This window comes from Rhinatrema bivittatum, chromosome 7 (assembly GCF_901001135.1).
Source record: "Rhinatrema bivittatum chromosome 7, aRhiBiv1.1, whole genome shotgun sequence".
Taxonomy (NCBI): Eukaryota; Metazoa; Chordata; class Amphibia; order Gymnophiona; family Rhinatrematidae; genus Rhinatrema; species Rhinatrema bivittatum.
This window is the reverse complement of record NC_042621.1, coordinates 197,215,641-197,241,399: the sequence shown is the minus strand read 5'-3', so window position 1 is coordinate 197,241,399 and position 25,759 is coordinate 197,215,641. Positions and strand designations below refer to the sequence as shown.

General features: G+C 44.1%; 1 protein-coding gene across 5 annotated transcripts in view; it reads right to left on the bottom strand.

The window, feature by feature from the left end:
- Positions 1-25,759, bottom strand: part of JMJD1C (jumonji domain containing 1C) — a 597,281-nt gene that overhangs the window by 1,778 nt on the left and 569,744 nt on the right. For all 5 annotated transcript variants that reach the window (XM_029609729.1, XM_029609731.1, XM_029609730.1 and 2 more), the window contains 7 exons: positions 23,194-23,362; positions 22,438-22,528; positions 21,127-21,257; positions 20,401-20,523; positions 6,727-6,866; positions 5,808-5,984; positions 41-172 (listed from right to left, as the gene is read on the bottom strand). In XM_029609729.1, the coding sequence (XP_029465589.1) occupies positions 41-172; positions 5,808-5,984; positions 6,727-6,866; positions 20,401-20,523; positions 21,127-21,257; positions 22,438-22,528; positions 23,194-23,362 (963 nt within the window). The remainder of the gene's footprint in view (positions 1-40; positions 173-5,807; positions 5,985-6,726; positions 6,867-20,400; positions 20,524-21,126; positions 21,258-22,437; positions 22,529-23,193; positions 23,363-25,759) is intronic.

Sequence of the window (25,759 nt, the reverse complement as noted above, 5' to 3'; positions counted from 1 at the left end):
GTCTGCAACATAGGACCTAGTCTGTTAATTCATTTCTTACCTGCAGTTTATCATCATAATTGATTTCTTCTTTAGACAGCCTAAGATCCTGTGTTAAGTGGAATGACTGAACAAGATGTTCTGGAGAAACAAAGTCTTCAGTCACTTGAATGCAGCTGTGAATATTTTGCACCTGTCACCAAAACAAGTTGAAAATGTAAATTCAACTAATATCTTCACAAACCTAAACTGCATGCCAAATGTCTCTCTTCTATCAAACTGAAAACCAGGATTACATCAAAGCCATCTGTAGATATCTTTATAAAATCAGATATATCTGATTCATGTTGCTGTCAAATTATAAAATACTATATGCTAATCTACACACACATTTTTTACATCTTACTACAGATTATGGACTGTCCATTCTTTGTATACCTTATTTTTGGGACATTTTATGTATTTTGCCATATCTCAATACTCCCAATTGTCAACCACAAGATATTAAAATTATGCCACTCGAGGTACCTGCATATGGATAAATGTTTTCACCCTCAGTGCATTTGGGTGACAAGATACTAACACTAACACAACTAGCACAGTATTTTATCTGAAACCTGACCAATATTGTTGTTTGTACAATACTATGATGCTGCGCTGGTCACACATACTCTAGTATAGGAGACAGGAAACTCTGGTCCTTAAAGACTGCAGAATAAGTCTCATTTTCAGGATATTCAAAATTAAACTTCATGAGTTGCATTTACATATGACAGATCACTAGCAGAGAGGTGATAGCAATAAAAATAGTTAAATAATTCAAGCATGCTTGAGACAAAACCAGAGGGAAATGGTAAGGACAAAGGAAAGGGAAGGCTGGAGATCAAGTAGAGGTCTGTAGTGACACAGTAACAGATAGGAACAACTGGAATTGGTGAGGTAAAAAGTCCTTTAAAACAATTATAATGCCTTAATATATTTATTTTTATGGGTTACTAAAGTCTGTTAGGCGTTGTTCTTGGCTTTGAATATGATAGTTATTTTACTTTTTTTTTTTTTTGAGGGAGGATGGTAAAGTAGTTGGGAGGAGTGGCTAGGGAGGAATGTAGGTGATTTTTATGTTAATCCCACACCACTTTGGACAACCTGACAGGGCCGATAATAAATAAGCGCCAAATTTAATTACCACTGTTTTTCTGCAGCCTCCCCATGTGTGATTTAGATGATATATCCTTTGGTGTTAAACCTAGCACAAGATGAATATCCACCAAATTTTTACCAAATTTCACATGCACAATATCTTGTGCATGTGAAATCTTTGCAATGGAGGACTTAATTTTACAGATTGATTTCCTTTTCTTGAATTCTGATACACCAGTCTAGACACATGGGTTTACTTGCCCTACTAGTAGATAGAGGGGACACTCTTTTTTCTGTAACATCATTGCCAATAGTTACCATGATGCAGGCTCCAGCAAAAGCCAGTATTTTTATGACAAAGCCACAGATGTTAAATTTAAAAAAAGATGACTCATACCCTGTAAATAACATAAGAAATGGAGAAAGAAGTGAAAAGGATAAGTGAATCTCTAGTCATCTTCTACAAGAGAACAAATCTCTGTAGAAAAAGGAACACCATGCCAAAGAATATGCAGGCCCAACTTCTCTGGAAGGTTCTGGGCTGATATAGCAGGATTCAAGGAAAGGAAATGATCAGGTAACTAAATTTTTCCTTCCTGGTCATCCTGCAATATCAGACCAGACACATGAGAACTACCTAAGCCAAATTAATCTGGGAGGGAAGAAGTTAGCGCTGCCTTGAGAATGCCAGCTCCAACGGCTGTGTACTGCTTTGCACCAACATTAAGTCTGTAAAATTTACCTATGCAAAGACAGTGAGATGGGGCTTGCTTTTCAAGTATCTTCTGAAGCTAGAGCTGAAAACTCTTGCCAAAAAGGAGAATGAGCTCTTGTTGAGTGGGCCCAAAATACTTTAAATAAGCAAGCTGAGACAATAGTGTCTTGAATCCATCTCACCAAATAAGCATGAGAAGCTACTCACCTCTACATGGTCTGCTAAAAAAGAGAAACAACCTATAAAACTCCCAGAACAGATTAATAACTTGAGGAATTGATTTTTTCTTCTTACTATCCTGACACTCCTCTTTCAAAAAAGCTGGAAGAGAAATGATTGATGTAAGTGCAATGCAGAAAACTATTTTAGATTAAAAAAAAAAAAAAAGGAAGGGACTGGACACACAAAAAAAAGTTAAGTCTCAGGAAAAACACAAAGAGGGTCTCTGCCTGTGGCGCTTGTAGCTCAGAGATCTATCTGACTTAACAAGTGGCAACTAGAAGAATAGTCTTCACTGCCAGATATTTCAAAGAGCTCTTACAAGGTTTGAAAGACATCTATTAAAGCTCCAAGGACCAAATTAAAGTTCTACTGAGGCACCAGAGGCCTAAAGGAGAGCCGAACACGATTCCTCGTATGAAGTGAGATACTTTCAGATGGATGGTAACTGCAACCCCCAGACTTTGACCCTGTAGTAAAAGCTGCTACTTGCACCTTCAGACCTTCCAACAGGTGTAGAAGGTAGTCAAGCAGTTTTTGTGTGGGGCAGGAGAACATATCGGGCCTTCTGCTCACACCACACAGAAAACCTCCTCCACTTCAGTCCATAGGACTTTCTACTGGAAGACTTTCTGGAAGGAAGCAGGACCCAAGTCACATCCCCTGAAAGATCAAGCGGCTGCAAGATTAACCTCTCAACATCCCGACTGTGAGTGGTAGGCTTGGAGGTTGGGATTCCGCAGCCTGCCTGTTTGCGAGCGCAGATTCCCACTGTAAAGACTTTCAATGCCATTTAAAAAACATTATAGGTTGCATGGACCTTGTGTTTTCTGCACTCCAAACTCTTGTGCACCTATGACATGAGGCTGTCTTGCTGCTGTTGAGACAGCTGCTCAGCAATATCCTGCACCTACTGTCAAACATCCCGTGAGTATTGTCTCATGTAGAGCTGGCAGGTAGCAATACGGACAATAAACATGGAACCCTGGAACACCTTCCTTCCAAGAGAGTCCAATGCCCTGTGGTCCTTCTCCAGGGGCGCCAAGGAATAGGTCTAAGTGTGCTTGGCCTGCTTGAGAGCAGATTTGGCCACCACAAACTGGAGGGGCAGCTGAATCTTATCTAATCTGGCAGCCTTCTGGACGAGGTAAACCCCATCCGCCTTCTTATTCACAGGAGGCACTGCAATAGGGTATTCCCAAATCCTCAGCAGCAACGCTTTAAGGATCTCATGCACAGAGACCACCACAATCTCCTTAGGCAGCTCCATGAACTGAAGATCCTCAAGCATTTTGTGCCTGGTATCTTCTTCAGTCAAAAGCTGGAATGGGATGGCATCTGCCATCAACCTTACAACCTTGCGAAGATTAAGTCCTCAGGTGGAGACCTCCTTCATTCCTCTGGAGAAGAAGGATCTGACAGGAGACCATCTGAATCCTTGGAGAACTCAGTCTGATCATCAGTTCAGGGGTCATAGGAACCCTTATCCTCACTTATACCACAGGAGATTGGGCCCTAGGTGCTCAACCAAGTCGAGAAGTGCAGGCACCAATGGAACTGGACAGGGGACTACAGTATCTCTGCTTCGGTGGAGCTTCTCTCTCTGAGAACTGGCGAAAACCATCATATCAGTAGGGAGAGGCCTCAGTGCCCTGCTGGGCACCGGTGCCACGTCGGGAACCAATGCCAACTGGTTGGTAAGGCACAGATGAGCACAGTGAGCTTCTCCAGAAGTGGTACGAGGATGGGCGGCAGCACTGGCTCTGGTGCTGTTGGTGCCACGGGACTAAAGCCCTGCAGAGCCCAATCCACCTGCAGCTGGACTTGATTCTCCAGCTCCTTCTCAAATGTTGCTGATGCCAACATTGCCTGGGAGGAAAAAGGGGTGGCCAGATCTTCCTCGGACCTGAGAGGGGGATTGGCGATTAGAACCAGAACCACTGGAGACAGTCATGGACCCCAGGCATCGATGAAGATTGAGCACTCCACCATGGGGTCGCTTCAGGGGCATTGTAGCAAAAGCCGGTGTGTCCCTGTGCCCAGCACTGGGAATTGATGGAGACCAGTGCCAATGCATCTTGGTCTTCCCATGGTGCAGAGGACATTGAACCCAGTGTCCTCAGCCTGGAAAACTTCAACAACTGTTGGTCTCCAGTGCCCTTTCCACTGGCGACCTCTATGGAACCAACGCCTGTCAGTGGCATGGTGTGGATCGGTGTGGCTCAGAGATCCTCCGATGCTGTTGGCTCTGATTTCTTTGACCTATAGAGGTGGTCCATCTTGTCGAGTCAAAGCAGATGTCCCTTCGGGGTCATCTGGATGCACAAGTGGCAACCCTGGATGTCATGCGATGCCCTCAAGCAGAGGATGCAAACATGAGGATTGGTGATCGACATGGTCCTCGGGCACTGGGGGCATTGGCGAAAACCAGATGGCGGCACCGCCACCATGGGGGGGAACAGACCACAAAAAGAAGCTTACCCAAATGCTGAAAACCCTTACTGGGGGCATTACAGGGTTATTTACTCTTTCAGATAATAGAAAGACTAGGGAGCACTCCATGAAGTTAGCATATGGCACATTTAAAACTAATCGGAGAAAGTTCTTTTTCACTCAACACACAATTAAACTCTGGAATTTGTTGCCAGAGGATGTGGTTAGTGCAGTTAGTATAGCTGTGTTTAAAAAAGGATTGGATAAGTTCTTGGAGGAGAAGTCCATTACCTGCTATTAAGTTGACAGCCACTGCTATTACTAGCAACAGTAACATAGAATAGACTTAGTTTTTGGGTACTTGCCAGGTTCTTATGGCCTGGATTGGCCACTGTTAGAAACAGGATGCTGGGCTTGATGGACCCTTGGTCTGACCCAGTATGGCATGTTCTTATGTTCTTCTTATGTTCGAGGGACCCGGCAATGGACCAAAGGAAAAAGTTTGTGAAAACCGCAAAGTAGAAGACGTTTTCCATAAGGTAAAGCCAAAATTCTTTTTAGCTAGATGAAATGACGAGGCTCACCGCTCTGGGGAAAAATCAGGACTGAAGAGGGATCCCATGTGGGCGTGTAGTATACAGCATGCTGATAGAAACATAGAAACATAGAAATGATGGCAGAAGACGACCAAATGGCCCATCCAGTCTGCCCAGCAAGCTTCCCTCATTTTTTCTCTCATACTTATCTGTTTCTCTTAGCTCTTGGTTCTATTTCCTTTCCACCCCCACCATTAATCTAGAGAGCGGTGATGGAGCTGCATCCAAGTGAAATATCTAGCTTGATTAGTTAGAGGTAGTAGGGGTAGTAACCGCCGCAATAAGCAAGCTACACCCATGCTTATTTGTTTTTACCCAGATTATGTTATACAGCCCTTATTGGTTGTTTATCTTCTCCCCTGCCGTTGAAGCAGGGAGCTATGCTGGATATGCGTGAGGTATCAGTTTTTTTCTTCTCCCCTGCCCTGATGTCACCCATATGTGTGAGGATTACCATCCTTCTTGTCCTCGGAGAATCCATGATACTGTGTTATCATTCAGTTTCTTCAGTCTTTGCAGCATTGTCATTTTCACTGCAAGTGGGAACAAAACCCCTATAGCACAGTTTTCCTTGCAGAAAACAGGCTGGGATAGGTAAAGTAGGGGTGAGGAATAAGTATGCATGGTGGAGGTAAAGGGATCTTTATGCTTCCTGACTTGGGGTGGGGGAAGGGGAGTTCACAGAGGGCAGCTACAACAAAAGAAATTATTTCTCACTCTTTTACCTGATAAAGGGCTCCTGCTGGCAAGATTATGGCATCACCAAGAAACTGGACAATAGTGCAGCTTTTTACTTCAAAATCTTCTAGAAGTCTTTGGCGTAGTTTTTTGTTCAGATACCAATTCTGATCACGTATGGGGTCATGCTCTGGTAGGATCTCTAGACACTGTTCTTTTGCAACCTGCAAGACAGGGAACAAAGGCTTTATACAAACTGCCTGCATTAAACCTGATACTAGTCATTATTACAATATCCTACCTCTTAAGCAAACAGAACTTAACTGCCTGTCTCATCAACTCAACTGTACTGTGAGTGAGCACTGCTGCTAAAAATGTTTTACATCATTTTCTTTTCAAATTGTAAAGTTATTCTAACACAAATCTGTTTGTAACACTTGAAACATGCAATGGATCTATATGCTAGTCACAGGCCTGCCAATATAAAGCCAGAAGGTGGGTGGATAAGCATGCAAATGGCATAGCCAGAGAGTGGTGTCTAGGACTGAGGTACATCAGGAAAAACAGGTACAACTTAAAAGTTAAAGTGTATAAAGGCAGGCGTTTGAATGTATGCTATGCAAGGCTTTATTTTCAAAAATATAGTAACAGAAGCATAAAAAAATATTTAATATCACATTTTTGTGATTTTGATGAAAGGGCACACTATAAGGCTACAGAGACAGGAGGGAAGTTTAGCAAAAATGGACAGTGGACAAATAGGGTGAAGCTGGTCACTGGGAGGCAGCAGCAGCAAAGTAGCTGGATGAGACAAGTATCACATTTGTGACCTAGACTGCCAAATATCTGCATGGCAATGTGCACAAGACTACAACAAGTAGATTCAGCTGTTTCCACTAAAAGCCATGGAGCTCAGCCATATTACCAGCAGTAATGAAGATTGGCACTTCTAGAAAAAAACCTCACCTTATGCAGGAACTCACGTATTTTGTCAGCATCTTTGATATCATAAATATGCCAGAGAGCACCAGGAATCTCACTGGAGTCTTTCAATCTTTTTCTTAAGCATTCATCCAGATCTTCTTCCTCAAATTTCTTAAGAACACCTGCAAATGAATAAAAATAGCCTTCAAAATCTTTTTAGAAAGCAAAATTGCTTACCATGTAATAGGTGTTATCCCAGGACAGCAGGATGTAGTCCTCACATATGGGTGACATCATTGACAGAGCCCTATTGCGGAAAACTTTCTGTCAAAGTTTCTAGAAACTTTTGACTGGCACTCTGAGCCCACTGAGCATGCCATGAAATTCTCAGCCACAGGGGTCTCCCTTCAGTCTCATATGTAGCAATAAGCTTTAGCAAAAAATAAAATAATAAAACGTATCGGACCCAACTCCGCGGGGTGGCGGGTGGGTTTCGTGAGGACTACATCCTGCTGTCCTGGGATAACACCTATTACAAGATAAGCAATTTTGCTTTATCCCAGGACAAGCAGGATGCTAGTCCTCACATATGGGTGATTAGCAAGCTAGAGGCTGAGTCATTTTGTGGTGAAGCAACACTGAAGCACTGTTGGTGAAAATGATGCAGCTGAAAATCAGTCAGTCGGATGTAGAAGGAGTTGGGATTATACTGGAAACAAGTTCTTTAGGATAGATTGTCCATAGGCTGAATCTTGTCGTCAGTAATGAGCTGCAAAGGTGTGAAGAGAACTCCATGTTGCTGCTTTACATATGTCAAGTATTGGCTCTGAGCGATAGTGTGCTACTGAGGTTGACATTGCTCTTACTGAATGTGCCTTTACTCGCCCTTGGAGAGGAAGGCCTGCTTTTTCATAACAAAATTGTATGCAATCTGCTAGCCAGTTGGATAGAGTATGTTTACCCACTGCTTTACCTGGTTTGTTTGGGTCATAGGAAACAAAGAGTTGATTAGATTTCCTGTGGACTGCAGTGCGGTTTAAGTAGAAAGATAGGGCACGTTTGCAATCCAAGGTATGTAAGGTCCTTTCTCCTTGGTGAGAGTGAGGCCTTGGAAAGAATGTGGGTAAAACTATGGATTGGTTCAAGTGGAATTCCGTGACTACCTTAGGGAGGAATTTTGGATGTGTACGGAGAACCACTCTATCATGCAGGAATTTTGTGTAGGGTTCGTACGTGACAAGTGCTTGTAACTCACTAACCCTTCTAGCTGAAGTAATAGCTATGAGGAAGATAGTCTTCCATGTGAGAAATTTAAGATCACAGGAATCTATGGGTTCAAAAGGAGAACGCATGAGTCTTGATAAAACCAAATTTAGTTCCCATTGGGTGACTGGAGGTCTAATTGGTGGTTTGAGTTGAATTAAACCTCTCATAAATCTGCTTACGAGAGGTTGTGTAGAGATAGGTGCATCTGCTATCTTGTTATGGTAAGCAGAAATTGCATTTAAATGTACACGTACAGATGAAGTCTGGAGACCAGATTCTGAAAGATGGTACAAGTAGTCTAGTAAAGAAATTGTAGGGCAAGTAAAAGGATTGATGTTGTTTTGCTTGCACCACAAAGCAAATCTCTTCCATTTGGAAGCGTAGTTCTTTTGTGTTGAAGGTTTACGTGAAGCTATAAGCACTTGAGATATGCTGGATGAAAGATTGAATGGTTGTAAAATCAAGCTTTCAACATCCATGCTGTCAGAGATAGGGATTAAAGGTTGGGATGGCGCAGCCGGCCCTGATCTTGAGTTATGAGAGTGGGAGCTACTCCCAGACGAATTGGATCCCTGACTGAAAGATCTAGAAGTGTGGGAAACCATACTTGTCGAGGCCAATACGGGGCTATGAGTATCATGGACCCCTTGTCCTGTTGTAGCTTCACTAAGGTTTTGGTTATGAGCGGTATCGGAGGATACGCATATAGTAGACCTGAGTTCCAAGGGCGAGCAAAGGCGTCCTTGGCTGGTTGTTTATGTAGAGAACAGAAGTTGTCCACTTTGTGATTCAGGTCTGTCGCAAAGAGGTCTATTGTTGGTTGACCCCAGTTTTGAAATATCCTGGTCGCTACTGAGGGATCCAGGGACCATTCGTGTGGTTGGAATTGTCGACTGAGTCGATCCGCCACTACATTGTGAATGCCTGGCAGATAAGTGGCTCGGAGAAACATTGAGTGGTTCAGGGCCCAGTCCCAAATTTGTGCAGCTTCTTGACAAAGGAGATACGAGCCTGTACCTCCTTGTTTGTTGATGTACCACATGGCTACTGTATTGTCCGTTTGGATGAGAACAGTCTTGTGTGTAAGGCGGTCCTTGAACGCATGTAGCGCATAACGTATAGCTCAAAGCTCCAGGAAATTTATTTGAAATGTTGCTTCGAGTTTTGTCCAAGTCCCTTGGGTTTGGAGATTGTCTATGTGATCTCCCCAACCCAAAGTGGATGCATCTGTAGTTAAAGTTATCTGTGGGACTGGTTGTTGGAAGGGTAGGCCTCTGCTCAAATTGTCCTTGTTGATCAACCAAGGAAGTGAGGAACTTAGTTGATAGGTTACTTGGATTGAAGAATGTATTGATTGAATGGCTTGGATCCATTGTGATCTCAGAGTCCATTGAGTTACCCTCATGGCTAGTCTTGCCATAGGGGTGACGAACTGTAGAGGCCATGTGACCTAGTAAAGTTAGAAATTGATGAGCTGTTGCTTGTTTCTTTGAGTGAATCGAGTTTGCTAACAAGGACAGCATTTCTGCTCGATCTTCGGGTAGGAAAGCCTTTGCAAGGGCTGTGTTCAATTCTGCTCCTATGAAAGAGAGCAGGTGAGATGGTGTGAGATGAGACTTTTGATAATTGATGAGAAAACTCATGCAGTGAAGTAGAGCAATTGTTCGGTTGAGAGACTTTATTGCTCCCTGTTGAGATTGGCTTCTGATGAGCCAGTCGTCTAAATATGGGAAAACATGGACACTTTCCTTGTGTAAGTGTGCTGCTATTACTGCCAGACATTTGGTGAATACCCTGGGAGCAGAGGCAAGTCCGAATGGCAGTACTCTGTATTGGAAATGTTGATGTCCCACCATGAAGCGCAGGTACTTGCGATGAGGAGGGAATATTGGTATGTGAGCGTAAGCATCTTGAAGATCCAGAGAACAAAGCCAATCTCCTGCTTGAAGAAGTGGAAGCATGGTGCCTAGAGAAACCATCCTGAACTTTTCTTTTTTTAGAAATTTGTTGAGATTTCTGAGGTCCAGGATGGGACGTAGGCCTCCCGTTTTCTTTGGAATGAGGAAATATCTGGAGTAGAATCCTCTGCCCTGCTATGTCCTGGGCACTGGTTGAATGGCCCTGGCTCTCAGAAGAGTGGATAATTCTATTTGTAATTGAATTAGTTGAGAGTTTTGCTGTGGGCAGGAAGTTGGTGGAAATTCTGGAGGAATTGAGAGGAAATTTAGTTTGTAGCCTCGAGATACTATGGAGAGTACCCATTGGTCTGTTATATTTATCCAATTTGAGTGGAAATATAATACTCTTCCTCCTACAGGCAGGTCTGGGGTTTAGGAGGAGGGCCTGTTCTCTGGTCTGATCTTCAAAAGCCCGCTGCTGGACCAGTTTGTGGAGGAGGTTGAGTGCGGGTTGTTCTGGGCTGTCTAGATTGTGAACGTTGAGTAGGCCTACAAGGCCTAGTTCTAGCAGGTTGTGTTTAGTACCTCCTTGGTCTGTAATAAGATCGCCTAAGGTCTCCGAGGAAGGCGCCTAGAGGACTGTGTTGCTGTCTCTTGTGGTAGTTGGGACAACTGTCTTAGGGTCTCTGTGTGATCCTTAAGTTGTTGAACAGCATCTTGTACCTTTTCACCGAATAAATTGTCTCCAAGACATGGCAAATCTACAAGCTTTTCTTGTACCGCAGGCCTGAGGTCTGATGCTTTTAACCATGCCCACCTGCGTGCTGTGATTCCTGCTGCTGCTGTTCTTGAGGCAGTGTCAAAATTGTCATAAGCAGCCCTTACCTCATGCTTCCCTGCTTCCAGGCCTTTGGTGACTATGGCCTGTGCTGTTTCGTGAAATTGTGCTGGTAGAGAATTTGTGAGTTCTTCCATTTGTTTCCAGAGATCTCTCTGATACTGTGTCATGTCATGAGATTCTCTCTGATACTGTGTCATGTCATGTCATGACATGATACTCTCTGATACTGTGATAGGAGTGCACTCTGGTAAACTTTCCTGCCAAGGGAGTCGAGGAAGCGATGATCTTTCCCTGGGGGAGTCGAGGAGTGTGGCCGGACACGCTTTGATTTTTTCTGGGCAGATTCCACTACCACAGACTGATGTGGTAGTTGTGTCTTTTGAAATCCTGGTGCTGGTTGCACTAGGTAGGTGGTGTCCACACGTTTGTTCACTGCAGAAACAGTGCATGGGTGCTCCCAAATACGGTGTTGCAGGTCTAACAGCACATCATGAATGGGAATCGCCAGAACTTGTTTGGGCAGGTCCACAAACTGTAGAACTTCTAGTGTGTGTTGTCTAGAATCTTGTTCTGATGAAAGTTTAAAAGGGATTGTGTCCGCCATGTCTTGGACAAAACTGGAAAAAGATAAGTCCTCTGGTGGGGATCTTTTTCTTGATTCAGGAGGTGAGGGTCTGACAAAGTCCTCAGAAGAGGTGTCTGTCCCTTGATCATCCCAAGAATCTTCATCCTGATCCTGGTAGGGAGTTCTTGGGGTTGACTTTGATTGCTGATGAATACCTGATGGTCCAGGTAATGGATCCTCGATGGAAAGTGATGGAGGAATGTGTTCCGTGGGTTTCTGTGGAATTGTGTCGATGACTGTGTTATTTCTGTAGAAGACGTTGGAAGAGAGCTAGATCTTGAGGCTCAGTGTCCTCTGTCGATGATTGCATCGAGGAAATAATAGGTTGCATCGATGCAAGTGTGGACACTGGTCTTCTCGGCGTCGACACTGTCGATGGTGGTATCATATTCATCGGCATCGATGAAGTGGACGGAATCTGAGCATATATTGAAGTCGATGCCGTAATAATTCTGGGCGTCTATATCGATTCTCGTCCTGCCGGTGTCAGGCTTGACCCCGGCATCGGTGGTACCACCGGCATCGGCAGACTTGCCGGCATCGATGCTGTAAGCATCGACAGAGAAGTCTGTACTGAAAGCTGGTCTTTCAAAGCCTCTGTAATTGCTTGTCGGATTAAATCGGACAATTCCGGCTGCACAACCGATGGAGTCAGAGCAGTTGCGGGCGGTGGCGTAGGCTGAGGTATGAGATCCTGCGCAGTGCCCTGTGGAGGATCTGGTACGGGTACCTGGATCGAGGTAGGCCAAGGCGTTGAAGACTCTGAAGTTTCCTGATGCTTAGGCCGCTTTGCCATCGATCCTTCCTGGGAAGCAGAGTCTGACATCGAGGGGCTTCGATGCTGGTGTCTATGTTTAGACTTAGTTTTATCGATGGATTTCGTCGACGAAGACAATGAAGGAGACGAATGATCCCCCGACTGTCCCGGGTAAGGTTTTTTAAGAATTATGTGCTTAGTCGCTCCAGTCGGAGAGACTTCGATGACTGTGAAGGGGCAGGTATCAGTTGCAGGCTAAACAGATGTTCCATTTTTTCTAGCCTGGCCTTCCGACTTTTCGGTGTCATCTCTGCACATTGTGGACAGTTATTTACCTCATGTTTGTCACCAAGACATACTACACATTCAGTGTGTGGGTCGGTGATTGACATCTTCCTGGCACAAACAGGGCATTTTTTAAAACCTGTCGACATTTTTTCTCCTTTACTCGATCGACAGCCGTCGATGAGATTATGAGGAGAAAATAAAATTACTACTAACAAGTAAAATTGAGATTGGGTTACTTACCGGCCGGTAAGAAAAAGAACCCAAGAGAGATTTTGCGAGAGAGAATATCAAAAAGATGACTTATAAGTCAATTTTAAGTGTTGAGAATCTCAACGGCTCCTGTACTGCGATGCTGGCAGCAGCGCGGAAAAACGAAGACTGAAGAGAGACACCTGTGGCAGAGAATATCATAGCATGCTGGGCATGCTCAGTGGCCTTACTGGGCCAGTCAAAAGTTTCTAGAAACTTTGACAGAAAGTTTTCCCGCACTAGGGCTCCGTTACTGACGTCACCCATATGTGAGGACTAGCATCCTGGTTGTCCTGGGATAATTTATTTTATTTTTTACATCCCATGGAAGTGGCATCTTCAGCCACGCACTGTGATCAAAACCAGTGGAAGCAGTGCATGCAAATCCATCTTATGCAAATTCATTGTGGATATACTGAAAACCTGACCTGTTTGTGGTTCTCGAGGACCAGAGTTAGCAACCCCTGGCCTATGACATTAGGTCATTACAAGTGGGATAGCCAAACATTAACCTAAACTTCTAATGGCTAAACAAACAGTGAAGTCTGCAGGCATAACCATTTCATGTATAAAATGCCCTTTACATGATGACAGTATTTTCGTTGTACATTAAAATCACTTGGGTGCAGATGTGCACTGCCACTTCTATGTAATACCTGTACAGAGAAGCTCAGTCAAAGTTCTAGAAACTTTGACATGTTTTCTGTGACCCGGGCTCCATTGAATGAAGTCACCCATTTATGACGATGGACATTCTGCTGTCCTTTGAGAACACCTGTTACAGGTAAGCAACACTGCTTTCCAGTCGGTACATGGTGGATGCTGAAATAAAACATTCCCTCCCCATCCCCCAGCTGAGTTGCAGTAACTATTGTCTCCCAGGCTTCTCCCATTCCCTTTTCCCTCAGGGCAAGTTGAGGCCTCTAAAGGCAGGAGAGATGCCCAATTGTGCCGCCCTGCTGGCAGCAAGTTCAAGATGGTGCAGACTACCCTACTGTTGCCCTTTGCCCATTATATACCAGGACAAAGGAGAGCTGCATCTCAGCTGGCACCATTTTGATATCACTCCTACTTCTCAAGACATCACTTTGCCCAGGGGTAAAGGTGAAGGAGGCTGGGGTACTAATTTTGGCAGGTGGATGGGGGTAAGGTATCAGACTGGAAGCAGGGTGGAAGGAAGGTGATGTCAGGCCAGTTGGGGAGAAACAGTTGGATGCGTTTTGAGCCTGTTTTTTGATAAATGTTTACTTCATTGCAAATTAGAATTTCAACCCCTTTCTCAAACTTTTTCCAGATTTTGTTAGAGAGATTCTTCCCTGTTAATATGTAGGAAGACTAGCAGAGAGAGCAGAATAGTACAGTACTTTGTACACTAGTGATATGAACCAATCACATTCTGGTGAACCCTAATGGAGTTAGTCTTGAGACTAGACGCCGAAAGATGTAGAAGGTAGTCAAGCAGTTTCAGTGGACAGCAGGAAAGGATTTAGGGCCTTTTGCTCATGCCGCACGGAAAACCACCTCATCAATGCATAGAATTTTCTAGTGGAAAGCTTTCTGGAAGCTACAAGGACCCGAGACACATTTTCTGAGAGATCAAGTGGTTGTAGGATTAACATTTCAACATCCAGGCTGTGAGTGACAGGGCCTTGAGGTTGGGATGCTGCAACCTGCCCCCATCCTGGGTGATGGGATCTGGGAAATACCCCAGTCTGATTGGTTTCCTGATGGACATCTCCTGAAGGAGTGGAAACCAGACTTGCCTTGGCTAATGAGGGGGTATGAGAATAATAGTCTTTTTATTCTCATGAAATATCAAAGTCTTTGCTACCAGCGGAGTTGGAGGATTCACATATGGGAGAACCGTGCCCAATAGTGAGTGAAAGTGTCTGAGGCTGAACTGCCATGTGTCCTGTGCAGGCAACATATCTGAGGAACCTTCCTGTTCCAAGGCATAGCAAACAGATCTACCTCCAGGCTTCCCCAAAGGCAGCATATCCGGTGCGCCATCCCTTGGTCCAGAGACCATTCATGGGGTCAATAGGAGCAACTCAGTCTGTCCACAATCGCAATTTCTGAACCGGCCAGATACATGGCCCTGAGCACATCCCATAACAGAGGGCCCCCATGACATCCATGACTTCTAGCTTTTAAACTAGAACAAAGGGAAAGCAGACAGTCACTCAGAAGGCATGGCTTGGAGGGAGGTATCTTTGAAGGATACTAATAAAACAGGAGAGTTAGGGGCATCCCAGCAGAGAGAATCCAATAAAAGCAAAAACAGTCCATGTGCCTATAAGTAAAGAATCACCTGAGCTAAAGGATTCCAAATTATCCCTATCAACTGAAACAGAGGTTGTAAATACAAACAAAACACACACTTTGAATCTGTATGCCAATGCCAGAAGCCTAAGGAGTAAGATGGGAGAGAAAGTGTACAGCAGTTGATGAGACAGACTTAACTGGCATCTCAGAGACCTGATGAAAGAAGGATAACCAATAGGACAGCACTATACCAGGATACCAATTATTTCACAATGATAGGAAGGATCAACTTGGTGGGAGGGGGGTGTGTGTGTGACACTTGTTGCAGGAGGGCATAGAGTCCAACACGATAAAGATCATAAGAGAGACTAATTGCACAATAGAATCTTTTGGGGTAGAAATTCCGCATGTTGGGTAAGAGTATAGTGATAGAAGTATACTACTGTCCACCTGGACAAAATGATGAGACAGACAATGAAATACTAAGAGAAATCAGGGAAGCTAACCAATTTGGCAGTGCAGTAAATAATGGGAGATTTCAATTACCCCCAATATTGACTTGTAAATGCAACATCAGGCCATGCTAGAGACGTAAAGTTCCTGGGTGGAATAAATGACTGCTTCATGGAGCAATTGGTTCAGGATAGACAAGAGAGGGAGCTATTTTAGATCTAATTCTTAGTGGAACACAGAGAGGTAATGGTGGTGGGGGGCCACTTGGCAATAGTGAACATAACAATCAAATCGGAACTAATGACTGGAAGGGGGGACAGTATGTAAATCTACAGCTCTAACACTAAACTTTCAAATAGGAAACTTTGATAACATGAGCAAAATAGTTAGAAAAAAACTGAAAGGTGCAGCTGTAAAGGTTAAAAGTGTACAAGAGGTGTGGATATAGTTTAAAAATAAAATCTTAGAAGCTCAGTCCAGATGTATTCCATGCATTAAGAAAGGTAGAAGGAAAGCCAAACAATTACCAGCATGATTAAAAGGTGAGGTGAAAGAAGCTATTTTAGTAAAAAAAAAGTCCTTCAAAAATTGGAAGAAGGATCCATCTAAAGAAAAAATGAGAAAGCATAAACATAGTCAAGTTAAATGTAAAACATTTATAAGACAGGCTAAAAGAGAATTTGCAAAGATGATGACTGTAGAGGCAAAAACTCAAAAACTTTGAAAAATATATCCGAAGTAGGAAACCTGTGAGGAATTTGTTAGGAAAGTTAGATGATCAAGGGGTTAAAAGGGCTCTTAGGGAAGATAAGGCCATCATGGGAAGACTACATAAATTTTCTTCTTCAGTGTTTACTAAGAGTATGTTGGGAAGACTGTTTTCAAGGGTATTGATTCAGATGAACTGAACCAAATCACTGTGAACCTGGAAGATGTAGAAGGCCAGATTGACAAACTGAAGAGTAGAAAATCACCTGGACCAGATGGTATACAGCCTGGGTTCAAAAACAATGAAAATTTGTAGATCTATTAGTAAAAATTTGTAACCTATCATTAAAATCATCCATTGTACCTGAAGACTGGAGGGTGGCCAATGTAACCCCAATATTTAAAAAGGGCTCAAGGGATGATCTGGGAAACTACAGAGCAGTGAGCTTACTTCAGTGCCAGGAAAAATAATAGAAACTATTCTAAAGAACAAAATCACAGAATATATAGAAAGACATGGTTTAATGGAACACAGGCCAGCATGGATTTACCCAAGGAAAATCTTGCCACACAAATCTGCTACTTTTTTTTGAAGGGATAATAGACATGTAAATAAAAGTGAATCAATAGATGTTGTTCCATTTTGAGTAATCACCCAGGAAAAAGACCTAGGTGTCATAGTGGATAATACATTGAAAAAGTCAGCTCTGCATGCTGTGGTGGTCAAAAATAGCAAACAATGTTAGGAATTACTAGGAAAGAAATGGTGAATAAAACGGAGAATGTCCTAATTGCTTCTGTATCACTCCATAGTGAGACCATACCTTGAGAACTTTGTGCAATTCTGGTTGCCGCATCTTAAAATTCTTTTTCACTCAACACACAATTAAGCTCTGGAATTTGTTGCTAGAGGATGTGGTTAGGGCAGTTAGTGTAATGACTGTGGAAGATCTCGATTTGAGCATATGCATCCGAAGCATAGTCATTCCCCTAATTTTTAGGCTGATAGTCTTGTGATGCTGCTATCCATAGTGTGTTTGAAGATATCGGTTAAGTTTTATTTGGTTTTAATCTTCATTTTTACTTTTTTTATGTTTTAAGATTTTACTTCATGTTTTTGTTTCATGCGTATACTTACTTGTAAGCTGCTGTAGGCCTCAGCATTAGTGGGCGACAAAATATAATAAATAAAAAGATGATCAAGGGTCTTAGGGAAACTTCTTGAACTTTTTTTTTTTTTTTTTTTAAGAAACCTGCTCAAGACCCTCACATCTAGGATAGGATGGAGTCCTCCTTTTTCTTTGGAATCAGGAAGTAGAATCCCTGCTTTCTTTGCCCTGGTGGACCAGGTCCAACCGCTCTGGCCATTAAGAGGGAGGAAAGCTCCATGAGAAATACCTCCTGATGTCCCAAAAACAGACTCTGGGGGCAATCTGGCAGGGTACTCCATAAAATTTAATTTGTACCCTCTGAGGATGATGGTCAGGACTCACTGGTTCAAAGTTACACTGGGGCACTGGTTCACAAAGAACCACAGCCTCCCCTCAACCGGAGAGACTATTATCCCAGGTATGGCAGATGTGGCTATGCTCCCTGCAATCCAGTCAAAATCTCATCCCTCGAGTTGACTGAGGCACTGTTGGTGCTTTGGGGCCCTCTGTTGTCTACGATGGCTACGAGGGGCCTGCTGCTGCTGAGGTCGAGGAGGTGGAGGATACTCTCTCTTTGGGTGGAAGAAAGGTTTCCTCTGACTAGACCTAGAGGACCTCCTAACAGAGGACGATGGGTCTTGGATGCCAGCAGAGAGCTGCTGGTGTATCACATGGTGGCCCTCATTTGAGCCACTTTATCTCCGAAAAGATCCTCTCCAGTGCACAGCAAGTCAGCGAGTTGCTCCTGCACTTCCTGATAGAGATCCAAAGCCTGCAGCCATGAGAGTCTATTGGGGGGCAGATAATCCCTGCAGCAGAGACTATGCCATTTCAAAAATATCATAGGTGGACCAGACCCTGTGTTTTCCACTTTCCAGGCCCTTACGCACCAGCAACTGGAGAGTGTCCTGCTGCTGTTAAGGTAGCTGCTCGACCACCTCCTGCATCTGTTTCAGGATGTCCCACATATACTGGCCCATGTAAAGCTGGTAGGCCACTATGTGGGCAATGAGCATAGCACCCTGAAACACTTTTCTCCCAAGAGCATCCATGGCCCTCTGATCCTTTTTCGGGGGCGCGCCGAGGAATGGGTCCGAGTGCGCTTGGCCATCTTGAGAGCAGATTCCACCACTAAAAATTGGTGAGGCAGCTGACAATCACATACTCTGAGAGCCTTCTGAACAAGATAAATCGAGCTGCCTTCCTGTTAATGGGAGGAACTGAGAGGGGGTATTCCAACATTCTCAACAATAACTCCACGAGGATCTCGTGTACTGAGACTGCCAAGATCTCCTTGGGAGGCTTCACATACTGGAGGATATCTAGCATCTTGTGCCAAATATCCTCCTCAATTTGCAACTGAAATGTGATGGCTTCTGCCATCGCTCTGACAAACTCTGCGAAGGAGAGGATTCTGAAGGGAGACCATCTGACGTGTCGTCAGAAACAGAGGAGTCATAAGGTCCTTTGTCCTCACTGTCATATACAGGGGTCGGGGCCCTGCTGGCTATTGATATAGGAACTGACTCAACTGGCTGTTGTCACCCCTTTCACCAAGGGAGTTTCCTCCTCCGAGAACTGTGGATCGACACTGGACCAGGTGAGGGGCCACTGATGCTCCACCATGTGTAGATGTCGCCCGTGTACCGACATAGGCTGTGTCAGTAGCACACTGATGAGCATGTGCAGGGATTCTAGCAGAGGTTTAACGGACTATGCCAGCCTCAGTGCCACTGAGGCTCTGCACAGTCTTCTCCACTGTCATCTGCACATGTCTTTTCAGTTTCTCCTTAAAGTGCACTGATGCCAAGACTGACTTGGACCCAGGAGATGTGACCATATCCTCTTCGGAACTGACAGTAGACTTGGTGGTGGGAATCGGGACTGGTGGAGACCTTGGCAAACCCAAGTATTGATGGAGGATTGGTCCTCTTCACCACTGAGAGACTTCAGGGGCATCAAAGCAGATGCTGGTGCATCCCTGAAAATCAATGGGGACTGATGCCCATGCTTCTTTGGTTTCCTTTCGTGCTCGGATCAGTCCTTCCCCAGTGTTAAGGCCGAAAACATTTAACCCATCTTCGACCAAGGGAAGGCAGACTATGACTGGTCTCTAGAGTCCCTGACAACAAATGACACAGACTGAACCAATGGCCCAATGTCTACTGGTGTGGCTCCAAGGGTCCTCGATGCCAATGCCTCCGTTGCAGATGTTTACGGACCAGTTTTCTCTGGCCTAAAGAGTTGTTCCATCTCATCGAGCCAGATCTTACTTCCCTTGGGGGTCATTTGGGAACACTTGCTGCAACCTCAGATGTTATGCGATACCCCCAGAGTTTACATCTGTTATGGGGGTCTGTGATAGACAGTCTTCATGCACAGAAGGCATTGCTTAAAGTCATGAAACAAAACGGATACGATACCGAAATTGATGGCAGTGGTACTCAATGGCTGGTGGGCACAGAGTGCACCGCCACACTGAAGATCATCTGCGAATAAAACTATCTAAAAATGTTTATAAACCTGGCTAAAGACAATAAGGGGGAGAATCAGAGGGGGGGGGGGGGGAACCCCACACCGATTGTGCGATACAGCAAAAAGTTTTAAGAAAATATTTCAGTGAAGTTTTCAGAGAGACTGGCCGTCCGATGCCAGTACTCAAAATGGCGCCGATAGTCTTTACCCATACTATGTCACAGGGGCTACCGGTGCCATTGGTCAGCCCCTGTCACAGGGTAGGAGCACAAGATGGCGCAGATGACCATGTGACAGGGGCTGACCAATGGCACCAGTAGCCCCTGTGACAAAGGCTATCGGCGCCATGATGAAACCGGCACCGAGGGTGTGAGAGTGCAGGGGATGGCTCCCGGACTCCCCGCTGGACCACCAGGGAGTTTTGGTAAGTCTTGGGGGGGGGGGGGGGGTGGTCAGGAGGGTGGGGGTTGTAGTTAATTTTAATTTTAACTGGGACACGAATAGAAATTGCCGTATTAACGCATCGGGGCACCATACGGCCGAATGCAACATATCTGCTCCCCGACGAATCCGAATCACGAATGCAACATATGGCATCCCTCTGCACATCCCTAATTAGCACCAAGTACATATTTATACTTTTTTTTTTTTAAACTACCAGCTGCAGACTACAACAAATCTCTCAAATTGCACAAGGTCTATTCAAATTATTTCTGCATAATTTACTAGCTTAACAATACCTGTCTTTGAAAGGACTCCATTCCCTTTTGCCATTCCAATATAGACAAGAACATTTAGGGTGTCAGAAACTTCAATATGAAGATTGGTAGTTCCTACTTCATGATCCTTAGCTGCGACCACACCTGAATATTAAAAAAAAAATTAGCACATCTTCTCAAATTAATGATAGTTGCCTTTATATTTGCACATGTATCCATTTTAAGGGGGGAGCAATAAATCTGCTGAAAGCCCATTCAAATCATGATTTAAAAGCTTGGATCAATAACTAGAGACTGTTCAATCAGATAAACATTCTAATATAGATTATTCCTAAATTCAAATCAACTAAAATGATACTAAAATCAAACTAGGATATTCGAAAGAGGTGCTATATTCAGCAATATTCACAATCCTTCAAGGACTGTAACCAGTTCTGGCTTTCAGGGTAACCAAACTAGGCAAATTAACTTCATTCTTATAAACACATATGATGAACATTCACTGTGGGTGTCCTGGAAATCACACTTTTTTGTGCCTCGAGGATTGGAAGTGAATACCCTAATGAAGTATACAATTACTTGAATTATATTGTCACATAAGAATCTGTATAGTAAACAAAACATGTAAATTAAAGTTAATTGGTTTGGACCCAGTTTTATAGATTCCTTAGATGAAAAGCTAAAACCTCCCATCCTTTAACTGCATCCTTTAACAAAAATATTGCAAATTATAAAAGAATCACTTGCCATAGGCGCTACACAATCTGGGACCCAAATCTGGACGGACAAAAAATCCTGGCAAATGGGAAGCCAAGTTAAATTTTCCTTCTGGGTTGCAATATTCTAGCAATGGCAAACTTTTAAAAAAGTCTTCGTACCTGAAAAAAAACCAACAATGAATTCTTGATGAGAATAGAACTTCAAGTAGTATGTACCTTCAAATACATATCAGTGTATACAATATATTGAAGGCTCAGGTGAAAGCTCTCTCAATTTAAGAACTAAATCCCTACACAGAACAGCCATTGCCTCTATAAAGGGTAATAGCATCCATAAAATATTGCTCTACAGAGTGCAGACCATGTCAAAAATTAAAAGATATACTTCTGTTGGGGCAAACATCTTGAAATACTGTAGTCAAATATACTATGGCACTGTAGAACAAGAATAAGCTCAGACAAAAAACCAGAACCTGTTGGTGGTCTCATAGGATAAATTTTAAATACCTAGTCAAAAATCTGACTATTTGAAAATTAAAAAGAGTTAAGGAAGAACTAGAGTTACTTTTCAAAATATATAAAACCCCAAAATAAAATTTTAATCTCAAATCCAGTCATAAAATAGCAAGAGTTTTTAAAACTATAGTTTTCTGTCTTTAAAAACATGAATGCATAGAAAATGTTATTAACCAACTACCTTATAGACATTAGGTAAAACATTGTGCATCACTATACACACTGAGGTAGATCTTTAAAAAGTACGCCGGATTTTATAAGATACGCGCGTAGCCGCATGTATCTTATAAAATCCGGGTCGGCGCGCGCAAGGCTGCACAAAATCGGCAGCCTGCGCGCGCCGAGCCACGCAGCCTGCCTCCGTTCCCTCCGAGGCCGCTCCGATTTCCTTCCGCGTCCCCCCACCTTCCCCTACCTAACCCACCCCCCGGCCCTACCTAAAATCCACCCCCTCTACCTTTGTTGGGCAAGTTACGCCTGCTTGAAGCAGGCGTAACTTGTGCGCGCCACCTCGCATCCCCCGGCACAGGTCGGAGTGCCGGGGGACTCGGGACCGCCCTCCCAGAACCGGCACCACACCCCCGGACCCGCCCCCAACCCCCGGACACCACGCCCCCTCCCGCCCCTTTTACGAAGCCCCGGGACTTGCGCGCACCAGCGTCCTATGCAAAATATACGCGCCAGCGCGGGAGTGCCCTGCGCGCGTAAATCCGGGAGGATTTACGTGCGCAGGGCTTTTAAAATCGAGCCCAGTAGATTTAGGTACAACTGTGATTCTTGCTGAACAATGACCACTTGATTATTGCACTTGTTTTATGCATACCTAGCAGGCATCATATTCTTGAAGTCGTCACCTGATGGCTGGTCTTTCAATTTCAAGACAACAGTTTCTCCATTCTTTAGCTTTTGTCGTTCTATAAAGAATACATGTGTTTATACAAGATTACACTGTTTAAAAGAATACAATGCTTATTACATGTGCAAGTAGACTCCCACTATGAACACAAATATTTATAAATCTATAACTCTAGATTTTAAACATACTGAAACATAAATATAAATTGTTTTAATCCATGTCATCTAGAAGGCCTAACCTAATGAATGAAGCATAGTTTTTGAAAGTTACTCATGAACGTAATAAGTTAGTTCAATAAAAAGTTATCATACCTTCAAGCTTATTTGTTGACCCTTATTTCTACATATTCAAGAGGACTAAAATTTCACCCCACTACTTTCTTTCTAGAAGGAAAGGCTACTATTGCAGATAGACCTGCTGAAATTGCAACAAATGTTTTCAAAGCTTCAGATGCACATGAAGGCCTTAGTTTATTTAGATTTATGGATGCTTTGTTTATTTTATGTCTATTTTATAAGTTGGTGTGTAATATATTTTTTTTATTATAGTATTATTGTATTTTGTGTTTTATTCTGCCTTGGCTATGAGGAGGGATGGAATATAAATCTGAAAAGGATTTACATTTTTAGTTATTTATTTGCACCATAAAAAAAATTCAGCATTTGATTGCTTTCTATAGCATGTAGATGTATTTCATTATAAAAATTATGAATATAAACCTACTTGATACTTCTTCAAATCCATCCCAGAATTCCTTGAGGTTGGTAGTTGACACAGTTCCCTCTTTACAGTTTAGCAGATCTCCTTGCTGATCTCCAAAATCTTGACTAATATATTCTGCTTTCCACAGGCTGAGATTCATTTTCTTGTGTGTACCAGATACCAACACAGTCTAGATAAAAAGTTGCAAAAAAGCTACTATAAGTTGCATTTGCTTTTTGTTTGATGCCCCTGGCACAAATTCTGATCTTGGTGATTTTCTACAATTCTTATCGTAAAACCTTTTCTGGTGTCTTTTTCTAGAAATTTTAATTATTGATGCTGCAAAACACCATTGTCTGCCATATTTCCTAAAGCAGGAGATTACTCACTGAAAGAAAGCCAGCACACAACTGAGGCTCCATCTATTCAAATTGCTTTTAGCAACCTCCCCATTATTCAATATGAAAATGTCTTATCGCACAAACATACATTTCTCTCTCGTTAATGCATCAGGTCACACCCAAAATATATATAACCGATGCAACGGAACAATTGGGTATGAATTCTTTATGGACAGATATTTATTGAAAACATTTCTGGGAAGCACATTTTTCTCTAAGAGCAGCATTTTAACTTCAGTTGAAATGTTCTGTGCTATATAGTGCTATCCAGTCTTAGAAGGTTAAATGACCATTAAAGCTGGATATGTGCCAAATACCATAACTAAATTCCCTCCATAGCAGAGCTCCAAATTTTTGTTGAGGCTATCAAGGAGGTATACAATCCTGTACAACCATCATGAATGACTTTTCTAGGACAGGAGTTCTTAACTCAGTCCTTGGGGCACACACTGACAGGTCGATACAGTAACGTGCAGTTAAAGATTGCCCGTCTGTAACGTGCTGGGAGCGCACAATACAGACGAGTAAGGCGATCCAGCGATACAGTCTCCAGTTTCACGCGTCCTTAGCGCTTCCTAAAATAGACTCATAACCCTTTCCGCACCCAGCATGTAAATGAACGAAAAAGCTGTATAATGAAGGAATTAGCTATTCCCCTCCGATACTGTAACGGGCGCTGATACTATCTCCTCAGTAACCTGCTGTTTTGCCGCGGCCTTAACGTGTTAGTTTACCGCCTCCCCCTAGTAGGAGTTAGTGTAGTGTAGTGTAGTGTAAAAAACATTGCTTACCCGCCCTGGTCCCGTCCGGTCTCCGGTCCAGCCCGTCCGGTCTCCGGTGTAGCCCCAGTCTGGTCTCCTGCAGCCCGTCCGGTACCCTCCTCCCGAAGCAAAAAAAAACCAAAAAACGAAAAAGTAGCAAGGCTCGGGCCTGCTACGGCAGTCCCTTCTCCCTTCCTCCCGATTTCGCACGGCCATTCATCCAGGCAGAGGGAACCGGTGGCGAAAACGGCCCACGGTTCCCTCTGCCTGGATGAATGCACGGCCACCGGCAGTGAAGGAATGGCCGTGCGATTTCAGCCTCCCAAGGAGATCTTGGCAGTCTCAGTACACGAGATCCTCGTGGAGTTATTGTTGAGAATGTTGGAATACCCCCTCTCAGTTCCTCCCATTAACAGGAAGGCAGCTCGATTTATCTTGTTCAGAAGGCTCTCAGAGTATGTGATTGTCAGCTGCCTCACCAATTTTTAGTGGTGGAATCTACTCTCAAGATGGCCAAGCGCACTCGGACCCATTCCTCGGCGCGCCCCCTTCTCCCTTCCTCCCGATTTCGCACAGCCATTCATCCAGGCAGAGGGAACCGGTGGCGAAAACGGCCCACGGTTCCCTCTGCCTGGATGAATGCACGGCCACCGGCAGTGAAGGAATGGCCGTGCGATTTCAGCGCTGAAATCGCACGGCCATTCATCCAGGCAGAGGGAACCGGTGGCGAAAACGGCCCACGGTTCCCTCTGCCTGGATGAATGCACGACCACCCGGCTCCCTCTGCCTGAATTAATGCACGCCTGTGAGACCCGGCCGGGTCGCACAGGCGCGCATTAATTCAGGCGGAGGGAGCCGGCGGCGAAAGCGGCGTCCGGCAACCCCCACCGGCAGTGAATGCGCGCCTGCCGGTGGGGGTTGCCGGAGGCCGCTTTCGCTGCCGGCTCCCTCCGCCTGAATTAATGCGCGCCTGTGCAACCCGGCCTCGTTTGAACACGCGCCCACCCGCCCCCCGGATCCCGCTGCCGCGCCCGCCCAATCGAACACGCGCCTACCCGCCCGCGGCCTCGATCGAACACCCGGCTCCCGCCGCCGCCCGCCTGGACCCCCGCCGCTGCCTGGATGACCGCATGAAAGTGACAGGTATTTAAAAAAAATTTTTTTTTAACACTCAGGTTTTTACATATTTTTGGGTTTTTTTTTTTTTTTTTTTTTTACACTTCCTGGTGTCTGTCATTCCAAATGTCATTTGAAATGACAGGTACCAGCGCACCCAGGTTACTGTATAGGCGCTGTATTAAGCGCCTATACAGTAAAATGGGTTACGCGGGCATAACCCTTCCCTAACGCTTTAAAGCCGCGGCATGCATTTGCATGCAATTAGAAGAGAGTATCGGGGACTAAGTGAAGAGAACTGTGCGTGCG